The sequence below is a fragment of the Mirounga angustirostris genome, unplaced genomic scaffold (genome assembly GCF_029215605.1).
Source record: "Mirounga angustirostris isolate CCGP_5_RB_7025 unplaced genomic scaffold, mMirAng1.0.hap1 SCAF_16, whole genome shotgun sequence".
In the NCBI taxonomy this organism is placed as follows: Eukaryota; Metazoa; Chordata; class Mammalia; order Carnivora; family Phocidae; genus Mirounga; species Mirounga angustirostris.
Genome location: NW_026991724.1, coordinates 51,323,000 through 51,335,657, shown reverse-complemented (window position 1 = coordinate 51,335,657; position 12,658 = coordinate 51,323,000). Strand labels below are relative to the sequence as shown.

The 12,658-nt window shown below is 43.6% G+C and overlaps 1 protein-coding gene across 3 annotated transcripts in view; it reads right to left on the bottom strand.

Annotated features, from left to right (window-relative positions):
• Positions 1-12,658, bottom strand: part of ARHGAP35 (Rho GTPase activating protein 35) — a 126,624-nt gene that overhangs the window by 58,661 nt on the left and 55,305 nt on the right. For all 3 annotated transcript variants that reach the window (XM_064580769.1, XM_064580770.1, XM_045891807.3), the window contains exon 3: positions 5,244-5,388. In XM_064580769.1, coding sequence (XP_064436839.1) covers positions 5,244-5,388 — 145 coding nt within the window. The remainder of the gene's footprint in view (positions 1-5,243; positions 5,389-12,658) is intronic.

Below are 12,658 nucleotides of genomic sequence, written 5' to 3'. Positions count from 1 at the left end.
AGAAAATGCTACATGAGCCCCCAAACAGGGGAATGGTTAAATGATCTGTGATCCAGCACTTTCCTGGAACATTATGCAGCAATTAAATGTCATATTCTTTGAGGGAGATCCCCTCTGCTTGCTAGATGGGATGCTGCCCGATTCATGAATACTTAATAAAACCAGTTGCTCTTCTAATTAAAAAAAAAGTCATATTCTCACGAAGTAGTTAACGACAGGGAGCATGCTCACAAAGCAATGTCTGGTTTAAAAAGCAGTGATTCTTGGGGCCCCTGGGTGGCTCAGTCATTAGGCGTCTGCCTTCGGCTCGGGTCATGATCCCAGGGTCCTGGGATCGAGCCCCGCATTGGGCTCTCTGCTCTGCGGGAGGCCTGCTTCTCCCTCTCCCACTCCCCCTGTTCGTGTTCCCTCTCTCACTGTGTCTCTCTCTGTCAAATAAATAAATAAAATATTTAAAAATAAAAATAAAAATAAAAAGCAGTGATTCTCAAAAAATGGTCCTCCAACCCACCTCTTGGTTACTGAATTCTTTTCCTGCAGGAAAACAGGAGTAGGTAAGCTGGTAAACTCAGGGCTCTTTTGCCTCATCTAAGTTACGCTAAAAAATTTTTGAGAACTGTCATACTGCATATTCTGAATTATGTAAAAGTAAAAACCAACACACATATGCAGAGAAATAAGGCTATAAGGAAATACAGCAGACCATTAACAGTGGTATTCACTAAGTGGAAGATCAATGACTCTTTAAATTCTTTTTCACAGTTTTTGTCATTTGCTGAATTTCTACTATAAACATGCCTAAATTTTATGAAGAGGAAAAAAATTCTTTTAGGGAAAAGAGCACACAATCCACTCCCCCCCCACACACACACTAAATTCATAGATACCGGGTTTAATTTTTTTCCCAAAATTCTACAAAAGTACAAACTAATGCCAATGAGGGGATGTATATAACCAAAATGTAAAAGGAGGGAGGGAGAGAGTAAGGAAGGAAGGAAGGACAGAAAGAAGGAAGGAAGAAGGGGAAAACAATGGAATTAAGGTATTCCAGGTTGAAGACCACTCATTTAATCAATAGGTAATGCATATTGTGTGCCACACTCAGGAGATAAGAACAGAGAATCCTACTCTCAGCAAGTTGAAATGTGCCTGAGAACTACCAGGGAGGTTACATTCAAAGGGCTACTGGGGGTAGGGAGTCTTGGAAGAACGAGGACAAGCTCCAGAGGCAAGGAGGAATGTCGGATACATTTCACACTACACGAAGAACACAGACAAAGCAGAGAAATACCAAGAAATTCTGCTTGTGGGAATGCAAGCTGATGCAGCCACCCGAGAAAACAGTATGGAGGTTCCTCAAAAAGTTGAAAATAGAGCTACCCTACGACCCAGCAATTGCACTACTGGGTATTTACCCCAAAGATACAAATGTAGTGATCCGAAGGGGCACCTGCACCCCAATGTTTATAGCAGCATGTCCACAATAGCCAAACTATGGAAAGAGCCCAGATGTCCATCGACAGAAGAATGAATAAAGAAGACATGGTATATATATACAATGGAATACTACTCAGCCATCAAAAAAATGAAATCTTGCCATTTGCAACGACATGGATGGAACTAGAGGGTATTATGCTAAGTGAAATAAGTCAGTCAGAGAAAGACAATTATCATATGATCTCACTGATATGTGGAATTTAAGAAACAAAACAGAGAATCATAGGGGAAGAGAGCAAAAAATAAAACAAGATGAAACCAGAGAGGGAGACAAACCATAAGAGACTCTTAATCACAGGAAACAAACTTGAGGGTTGCTGCAGTGGAGGGGGGTGGGGGGATGGGGTAACTGTATGACAGACAGTAAGGACGGCATGTGATGTAATGAGCACTGGGTACTACATAAGACTGCTGAATCACTGACCTCTACCTCTGAAACCAATAATACATTATATGTTAATTAATTTAAATTTTAAAAATGGAAAAATAAAGAATTCAGCTTGTATTCTTATAAGACAATTTAAAAATTAATGCTTGTTGTAGTTAAAACAGAAAGTGGGGGAGAGAAAAAGAAGAATGAAGGGAGAGATGGACAGAGGAAGGTGGGGGGGCGCGGGGCAGGAAGGCAGGCAGACAAGCATAACAGTACTGTGTATGGGAGGAGGCAAGACTGTGGCCCGCGTCTGGTAGGCAATGAGGCAGTAAGAAGAGCTTTTTGGTAGAGGAACGGTCATGTAATCAGGATGGACTGCGGAGGGTGATGGTGGGGAAGCGGAAATGAAATGGAGGGGACAAAGCCCAGAGATGATGAAGCAGAAGTGACAGACTTGGCAGCTGACTGGAGATGACCCTGAAGCGCCAAGCTTTGGGTGACAGGGCAGACAGTGGCGCAGTCTCACAGAGCTTTAAGAAAAGCAGCAGCTTGGTAGTGGCTGGTGGTGAAGTCTTATATCCGAAAGGATTCATAAGCAGAATGGCAAGGAGAGGCATAATTTTATCATTGGAGAGCAAAAAGTGAATCATAGGCTAAGAATGAAAGAAGCAAGGTGCGTGGGGCAGGTCAAGACCACTGATGTGCTCAGCTAGAGGGCATGTGGTTAACATCCCGGCACCTTGGGCTACCACAGGTGAGCCACTTGAGGAGACCATTCACACAAGGCTCCCCGTGAAAAGGGAAAGCTCTCCTTGACAGGAGAAAACCAACTAATAAATGCTGAAGGAATCAGGGAGTAAAACTACGGGCAAAGGGTAGCTTTGCAGTAGAGAAGCTTAGTACATACCACATCACCTTAACCAAGTGATCAAAGTGAATGCTGCCAGTGATGGGACAAACTGACATCATGTGCCACATGATGTGATGCATCGAGAAGGACACGGCATCACTTCCCTGCTGTTTCTGCCCCAGGTGCAAGTATGAAGCTAACCACGAGGAAAACACCCCAAAAACAAACAAAAAGCACCAAACTGAGGAGGAACCTACTACAAAATAATTTATCTGTATTCTTCAAAATTATCAAGGCCTTGGGGCGCCTTCGGCTCAGGTCATGATCTCAGGGTCCTGGGATCGAGCCCCGCATCGGGCTCCCTGCTCAGCCAGGAGCCTGCTTCTCCCTCTCCCTCTGCTGCTCCCCCAGCTTTCTCTCTGTCAAATAAATAAAAGCTTTAAAAAACAGCAACAAAAAAACTATCAAGGCCATGAAAAATGAATAGACTAAACTGTTCTAGATTAAGAGAGACTAGAGGCTTGACAAGTAAACCTATCATGTGGTCCAGGGTTAGCTCCTGGACCAAAACAGTTTTTGTGTTTTGCTATAAAGGACATTACTGGGACAACTGATGAAATGAAAATATCCACAGATTAGGTAGGTTAGTGCTGGGTCGGTGTTAATGTCCTAAGTGTGATAGCTGCTTGGTGATTATGTAAGAGAATGTTTTTAGAAAATACCCACAGAGGTAGTTAGAAGTAAAGGTGCATCAGATCTGCAGACTTTCAAACATTTCAGAAAAAAGATACAAATATATACAGAAAGAATGGTATGGGGAAACTGGTAAAATACATTTGAGGAACCTGGGGATTTTTCTAACTTTCAATTTGTTTAAACTTATAATTTTTGTGCCTTTCCAATAAATCTAAAATAATTTCAAAACAAAAAGTTCAGGAAAAAGTGCCCTCACCCTCCCTGAGATGACACAAACTGTCTCTCTGAAGTGCTAGGTCAACAAGTAGAGGCTTCAATCACCTAAATCTTTTTTAATAAAGATTCTTTTTTTTTAGAGATTTTATTTATTTATTTGGCAGAGAGAGACTCAGCGAGAGAGGGAACACAAGCAGGGGGAATGGGAGAGTTCTGGAGAAGCAGGTTTCCCGCGGAGCAGGGAGCCCGATGCGGGGCTCGATCCCAGGACCCCGAGATCACGACCTGAGCCGAAGGCAGACGCTTAACGACTGAGCCACCCAGGCGCCCCCTGAATCAAATCTTTGTGCAGATTTTCTCCCTGCCCAAGGGAGAGAGGAGCCAGAAAGAAATGGATATAAAACCAGTGTCAAAAAGATGGACACTGAGAAAAGGCTTTGGGAACAGAATGAACTAAACAAAGCTGCAGATCTGCTATGATTAGGCAAAGTGCTTACTGTGATTCAAGCCCGGTGTGTTGCAGAGAAAACCCTGGAAATAACTACAAAGTCTTTAGCAGGCTTCAACTTGAAACCTATTTTCCCTGATTTGGCACATCCTAAGTAAATATTAACACTGTCATGCAGCTTAATAGGATGCCTGGGAGGCTGTGCACACCACACAATACTTAGTATCATCGCAGATAACACTGGAATCAGAAAGAACACAGAGGAAGGCTCTAATCCCTACCTTGGTTTCAAATTAGTTTAAGCCTATATTCTTGAGCTCAACTGTTAATGCTCAAGAACTGACATAACCATGGGCCTACTATGCTACCTTCTCCTCAAACTCCTCAGCTCTGAAAGCACCCAGGAGAAAACCAAGGGAAACAATGGTATGAAAACGGAAGCTCCAGAGGTTTCAAAAGAGAGGCCGAAGAGACACGTTATGGGATCACACTAAATGAACAAAATAAATGTTTCCAACACAGGGAAAATTTTGTCACTTCAAGAACAATGTGGAAACTATTAAGACAGCTGGTCTTCATGGTAACACCAAGTTGTCAGTGGAGTTGAAATATAGCTGCCTGACCAGAAGATATCCAACGATCCTCACTGGTTTTTGACCTCAGGAAAAAAATTCTGTCCGTAATGAATCTCAGGCACCGGCTAAACAGCCAAGGGCTGTAACGGCCACAACCACTCCTTCACTGTATTAAGCCAAACCACACGAGCATGTGTCCAGTACAGTGCTGCAGACACAACGATAACAGGACCCTTCCCCTGCCCTCAAGCAGCTGACAGATCCGCGGGGACCCGGACAGACAGGCTATCTGCTATGACAGGGAGCTGAGCGAGCATAGAGGAGGCACCTAACACCAGCCCCAGCTGCAGTCCCGAGAACAGGATGCTCCGCACGCTGAAAGGTCTAACGGATCCTGTATGACAGCCTCAGAACTACACGCCGACGGAGGACCCGCAAGTCTGACCGCTGTCCTGACTGCTCAGCTCCTTCTCCGAAAGCCTCTCACATTTAAGGAGAGATGATCCCAGAGCCCCCAGAGGGCTCAGGCCGCTGGGAAGTATCCCGTAGACAGTGAAAGCTGTCATCAGCCCTGGGTCGCACTCTTACCTGTAGCTTCAATGTACTCAATACACCTCTCGATAAAAACAGGGATGGGCTTCTCTGGAGTCACGACAGTTGTCAAGGGCACCCCAAAATAGTTACTCTCCCAGGTTGCCTTTGTGATGGATGGCCGGGGTTTGGGCTTTGGTTTCTGTACAAGAAAAAGAAAAGAAAGCACAAAAACAAAGTGAGTATCAACACGCAACTCAAACATCGGTAAGGCTTCCAGAAGGGAACTCACGGTGGTGTGGAAACTGTTGGAAAGACTCCAAACAGGATAGAGACCCACTTGCTCATCTCACTAATTTTGTATTTTCTATCCTCCAAATATCACACAAGATGCCAGCAAGTTGACACACAGTCACACCTCAAGTGTGAGACTGCATTATCAAAACAAAGGTGTTTATAAGAAGCAGGCCATGTTTAGTTAGTAACAATGAGATGACTATCCACATCCTTTATCAGGGGTGCCCTGGAGTAAACAGGAAGTTTTCCAAACATCCCATATGGATAATGAATGTTATATACTCAAAGACGGCTAAAATCTTTAAAAAGATAAAAGATGGAATTGAGAATGAGTAATTTCCTCTTTCCAGAAAAGAAATAGAGCACACATTCTGCAGGGCTGAAAGCTCCAAGGGAGAACTTCCTTTGCTAGATTGGCCTGGGGTTAACTCTCAGTGGCTTTGGAATTAGGAAAGGGTAAAAGCAAGTAATCAAACAGGACAAAGAAGAGAATACTTGTCTCTTTCCCAGCAGTCCCCTTCATCGGTAACACAAGCAGCAGTAACAACTACTACTTGAGGGCTCACTAGGTACCAAGCAAGTCCCAAATACTATTTTTTAAAAATCTCATGACATTCCACTTTACCGAGGAAAAATGTCCCACGCACCTAAATGACACAACTAGTCAGTGACATGGCTGGGATCCAAACCCATGAGGGTCTGTCTCCAAAGCTCATGCTCATAAACACTATTGAGATACTCTGCTCCACAATTATTCAATCCTTTTATTTTGAAGCTCACATGAGGAAAAAATACTCTAAACAAATGGCAAATTTCCTAAAAGCCACAGAAATACACCTGAAAATTTGGCCTTTTGGTAAATATCTACTAAGGAGGAGGGTAACCAAAGAGGATCAACGTAAATGGACTCAGGTGCAGCTCCAGCAATTCCGTTTCATTTCCAAGTTAACGAGACCCAATCAGAAGGGCAGATTTATTACAAATGTATACAACCCATATATTTAAAAGTATTTAGGGATAGGGCTCCTGGGTGGCTCAGTCAGTTGGGTGTCCGACTCTGGACTTCGGCTCGGGTTGTGATCTTGGGGTTGTGGAATCGAGCCCCATGGCAGGCTTTGCGCTCAGAGGGGAGTCGGCTTCCCCTCTCCCACTGACCCTCCCCTGCTCGTGCACGTGCGTGCTCCCCCACAAATAAATAAAAATTTTAAAAAGTATTTAGGGGATCTTCATATAAAATCCACTAAAGGGGACAACAAACTAGCTTCTAGGTCAGGGTCAACCATTCCCCTTTCCTTATCCTGCCCAACCTCATTCTATTTGGTACCTCTATTTATATGGGAACAAATCACTTCCTGTTTAGTCTGAGATTCTTTGAGGACTTCCTGTACAAACAAGTGGCAAAAAAAAAAAGAAAAAAAAAGGAACAGCTGAGAATAAAATGTACATGAAAGAAGGAACAAGCCCATTTGGGCTGGGGGGCTGACATCACCTGTAACGACCACCCAAAGGCAAATCTGTATAGAGCCTGCTAACTGATTCAGTCAGGAAGACTCTAATGCAATGCGAACGATCTTGGGGTCCAAGAGAACCAGGCCCTCCACAAAGCTTACCCCTGTCCCTGTCCCGCTCCTCATAAAATCAGCCACACAGCCTCTCAGGGTGCAGGGAGTGACTGCCGCTATCTCTAGGCTCTGACCTAGACTTTTCACTAAAGAAGTAAGGAAAAAGCACATTAATGATTTATGATGTATCTTTACATGAGATAATTTAACCCATCTAGACTCTCTCCCAGGCATCTTCTACTAATAGGAAGTACAACATAAAGAATTTAAGGGTTGAAATTTTAACAGACCTGGGTTTGAATCCTGACAGACAAGTCCTGTGACTCTGGGTAAGTGACTTAGCATCTCAGGGACAGCACCTCCTCACAAGGGGTCTGAAGGTGAAATGTGCGGGACCTGGCTCAGGGCCTAGCATACAGTAGCCACCCAATAATTCGAGGAAAGAGAGGGGGGGAGTGCTTCTGTTGTCACACATTGCTGCAACCGGATAACCATGAGTCAAGCTATGCTCTCCCTTAAAAATGCCATATAGTTTAGGGTGCCTGGGTGGCTCAGTTCGTTAAGTAACTGCCTTCAGCTTCAGTCATGATCCTGCAGTCCCGGGATCGAGTCCCGCGTCAGGCTCCCTGCTCAATGGGGAGTCTGCTTCTCCCTTTTACCCTCCCTCCTCTTGTGCTCTCTCTCTCTCTCTAATAAATAAATAAAATCTTAAAAAAAAAAAGCCACATAGTTTAAATTATTAGTTCCAGAATCTGAATATACAAGGAAACCCATCTGGATTTCAGCGACATTCTTTTTAAAAATCTCAATCCTGGGCGCCTGGGTGGCTCAGGTGGTTAAGCGACTGCCTTCGGCTCAGGTCATGATCCTGGAGTCCCTGGATCGAGTCCCGCATCGGGCTCCCTGCTCGGCGGGGAGTCTGCTTCTCCCTCTCCCCGTTTGTGTTCCCTCTCTCGCTGTATCTTTCTCTGTCAAATAAATAAATAAAATCTTTAAAAACAAAAATCTCAATCCTGCAGAATTTGCCTGTCAAAACTAACACAACAACAGCACTGTTCTTCAGTAAAACTGATGCTCTCAAATAAACTGTTAAGGAATTAAAAAATGGAACTTTAAGAAAAGCTGCAAGGAAGCAGTTTTTCCAATCACCATAAAGCCTTCTAACCATAGTTCTAGTAAACAGATAATAAATTTTAATCATATACTTCCTCTACCTTCTCAATACTAAAACAAGATGATGAGGTGTGTTCTAACAATCTAAATTAGCTAGAAAATTCACCCTCCATCAACTGAGTACTATGCACTAGCCCCTCTTCCTTATGTTCTTTTTTTTTTTTTTTAAGATTTTATTTATTTATTTGAGAGAGAGAGAATGAGAGACAGAGAGCATGAGAGGGAGGAGGGTCAGAGGGAGAAGCAGACTCCCTGCCGAGCAGGGAGCCCGATGCGGGACTCGATCCCGGGACTCCAGGATCATGACCTGAGCCGAAGGCAGTCGCTTCACCAACTGAGCCACTCAGGCGCCCCCCTTATGTTCTTTAGATGTATTATTTCACTCCAGATTCAAAACAGATCTGTGCATGTGGGTTTTAAGAACCCCATTTTAGGGGCGCCTGGGTGGCTCAGTCGTTAAGCGTCTGCCTTCGGCTCAGGTCATGATCCCGGGGTCCTGGGATCGAGCCCCGCATCGGGCTTCCTGCTCCATGGGAGGCCTGCTTCTCCCTCTCCCACTCCCCCTGCTTGTGTTCCCTCTCTCACTGTGTCTCTCTCTGTCAAATAAAAAATCTTAAAAAAAAAACAAAAAAAACCCCCAAAAAACCATTTTACAGATGAAGAAGCTGAGTCCTAAAAAAATTCAGTTACTTGCCCAAGTCAGTTCTGACTCAAAAACCTGTGCTCCTAACCACTGTGATTCACTACCTTCATCTGAAAGTTCCTGGGAATGGCAGAATAAATAAATGGATAATGGAACAAATGATTAAGAGTACACTAACAATCTGGAGAACTTCTAAGGTAAAAAAGACCCACTCACATAAAATACCAAGGATCTGTAAGTTGGAAAAGGCAAGAACAGAGAACTATGTCAGTTATTTCAAATAGCTAAAGCACTATCTCATTGAAAGAGATCATTTTCTATAGTTTCAAAGGGTTATGTTGGGAGAGAGAAGAGGAGAACACAGATAGGCAATTTTGGCCAATAGAAAGAGAAATTTAAAAAACAAAATCCCCAGCTGTTTAAAAAGCTCTGTAAATACTCAAAGCAGAGACTGCAAACTACCTGCCATACCCATTGTCAAGGAGATTCTGCCATTCGATGGAAGGCTAAATTGGACAACTGCCTTTATCCCTCTCACCCCAAAGAATCAAAGATCTAGTTCAGTGCTTCAACTTACAAAATGCGGGAATGGAGAGTAAGCTGTGGCAATAGCACCAACTCCCCTTGTAAATGACATGGATTCTCTCTCTCAGATTTAAACTGTGGTTTACTGAATGTCAAAACACCTCCGGAGAAGTAACTGAAGGCTCGGTAGGGTTTCACAAAATTAGGATGGGAATTCTTGTACAACTAATTCTAAACCTTTGTAGTAAGCCAATCAGACTTTGTGGCGCACGCCGAGAGGTGGGCCAGACTGCTGATACAACAAGCAACACATCAGGCACCCGAAGGGTTACTGGGCACGTGTCAGATGGAAACGCCACTCTTGTGAGTGGCCTGCCAGCTGTCTCAGTCCCCAGTCAGACATGGGTTGCTCGTTATGGGGTCCCTGGGGCACTCAGAGCAGCAGGCCCTTGGAGAGGAGAAAGTAATACCATCCCAACATCAATCTTCTTTTGAAGGCACTCACATCGCAGGCTGAACTGAAAAAGGCATCTAGCCAGAGGAAACCAAACCCTGAGAATAATCTACACATCTGTGGCTCTAAGTAGTCTTACTGGGTCAAAAATGGAAAACGGTGATTAATTAGGAGTGGCCATGTGCAGGACACTGCTAGGTGCTCTGCACAATTATCTGAAACCTCACAACCACCTTCTAGGCAAGGGTTATTAGCACCATTTTATAGGTGAGAAGACAGGCTCAGAGATTCACACCCAGCACTGTGAGAGCCAGGATCCAGGGGCTAGTGATCTCTGAATACCAAAACTCCTCTTTGCCCTACGTGAACTCTATGATGAAATGCCATGACAAAAACAAAGGACTGGGTCAGTTTGAGCCACCTTCATCTTGTCCTTTTGATAGATACATTTTTTGAATGAGTAACATAGGCCATTGTTCTTTACTTCAAGTTCCTTAAAAACATGCCTGATTCTTAGTCTTGATAATATCCAGATGGCAAAGGAAACAAAGAAATGAACCAACAGCTTACACCAGTGTGGTACTGCAAAGAAATAGTGACTAGAACTTGCCGCTGGCCCTTTGGCTTTTGAAACAAGGAAAGAGCATCACAGGAAACTCCCAACTTTGGCGGACCAGGAAAACATCTGTCACCTGCCTGTGGGGTGGTAAGCCCACTCCACAGCCCCTCCAAGTCCAGAGGGGCAAGAAAAAGGTTAGAATGCCAATCAAAGAATGAGAAGCAGCCCAGGGTAAGGCCCTTTCTATCAGGCTACAAGATGACTGGGTTCCAGGGCCTGACACGCAGTAGGCACTCAATAAATTTCCTGAACAAAAACAGTTTCCAATAATGCACAGGGCCAGTATTTCTTTACATTTTTCCAAGTTGAGCTGAGATGAGGACCATCTCTGTATGTACAGAAGCTTTTTCTCCTCCTAACATAGTGCTACTCTCCCGAAGATGTGAGGAGGTGAGGCTCAGAAGGTCTTAGTTATACGGACAGTACATCTCAGACTCCCTTTTTTAAAAAACAGATGAGGCAATCAATTCCCTATATCACCGTGTGGCCATGAATAAAGGACAGTCATTTATGTACACATACAACTATGTTCCTCCTGGACTCAGTTCCTAGAGAGCAAGGATCTTAGCATTTTTCTTTTTTAATGAATTTTTAATGAATTAATGTAAGTTCCCTCAACGAACTTACAATCTAATTGGTAAAAGAAGAGACATATCCCTAGCAAACAAAGCTGATCTAGATATCAGATGAATAACAACTGAGCCACAAAGAAAAAGAGAGTCTCCCACAGCTCCAATGGAGAGGTCCGCCATTCTTTCTGGATAAAGAACATTCTTATCTTCTCTGGGAACAGCAGGTAGTTATTTAGTGACCCGAAGCTGACAACCTCAAATACTCTCCTGCTCTCTATAAAATACCCTCAATACATATAAAATTACTTATCTAGATTTTAGAGACAGAAAATATGATCACTACAGTTGTACCACCTAACAGTCTTTTAAATGCTTGGTAACCCCTCTGAAAAACAAACTGAAGGTTCTAGAGGGGAGGGGGTGGGAAGATGGGTTAGCCTGGTGATGGGTATTAAAGAGGGCACGTTCTGCATGGAGCACTGGGTGTTATGCACAAACAATGAATCATGGAACGCTACATCTAAAACTAATGATGTAATTAATGTGTGGTGATTAACATAACAATAAAATTTTTAAAAAATAAATAAATGCTTGGTAACCCATCTAATAAAGGAAATAAAAAAACAGAACATGAACACAGGCTGTTGGGAGTCTCTCTCTCTTTTTTTTTAAAGGACAAATGCCAGGGCACCTGGGTGGCTCAGTTGGTTAGGCATCTGCCTTAGGCTCAGGTCATGATCCCAGGGTCCTGGGATCAAGTCCTGCATCGGGCTCCCTGCTCAATGGGGAGTCTGCTTCTCCCTTTACCCTTCCCCCCTGCTCGTGATATCTTTCTCTCAAATAAATAAATAAATAAATAAATAAATAAAATCTTTAATAAAAGGACAAATGTCATATACTGAATGTAGTCTGGAACAGGGACAGTGGCCTCTGAATGAAAACAATTCTCCCTCTCTATAGAGTGATTTTTAGCAAAGCCCGAGAGAGAGAGAGAGAGAGAGAGAGAGAGACATACACACACACACACGGTTTGCCAATTTGTGTAGTAGGAGACCCTGGACTAAATATAAGTGGTAGGAGTCAAAAAACCAAAAGATCCCATATACTACATTACTACAGGTTTCCCCAAAAGCACCTTTTTGCATCTTATACTCAGCATTAGCAACGATTCTCTCATAATTTCCAACAGATCTTCAAAAGAACCTTTCCAATCAAGTTTCTCACTCATGCCCCAAATGTATTCTTGGCTAACTGGTGCTCCCCCTTCTGGCTCTGAAAAAAATCTAAGCCCAAGTTTAAGAGAAAACCTGAGGGTGGATTTGTTCTCCCTGGCAAAGTCTGTTCTGAAAGCATAAATGCTTACTAGACTTGGGCTCCTGCACGCTGGCAGTCAGTATTACAACCTGGTCACCCACTATCTTGGAGCATCTTATTTAGGGATAGAAGAGGAAGTAGCATAAAGTCTCGGCCTTCCTAGCATCCCTAATCCTCTGCCATCATGGGAGAAGAAAGACCTGTCATCCCCTCACAGGCCCCAAATAAAGTGAGACCAGAGCTTTTTGCTCTAGAAAGGTGTGGAGTCTGGCAAATCTGGGTCACTCCCTTCCGCTGTCTCAGACTGAGCAGC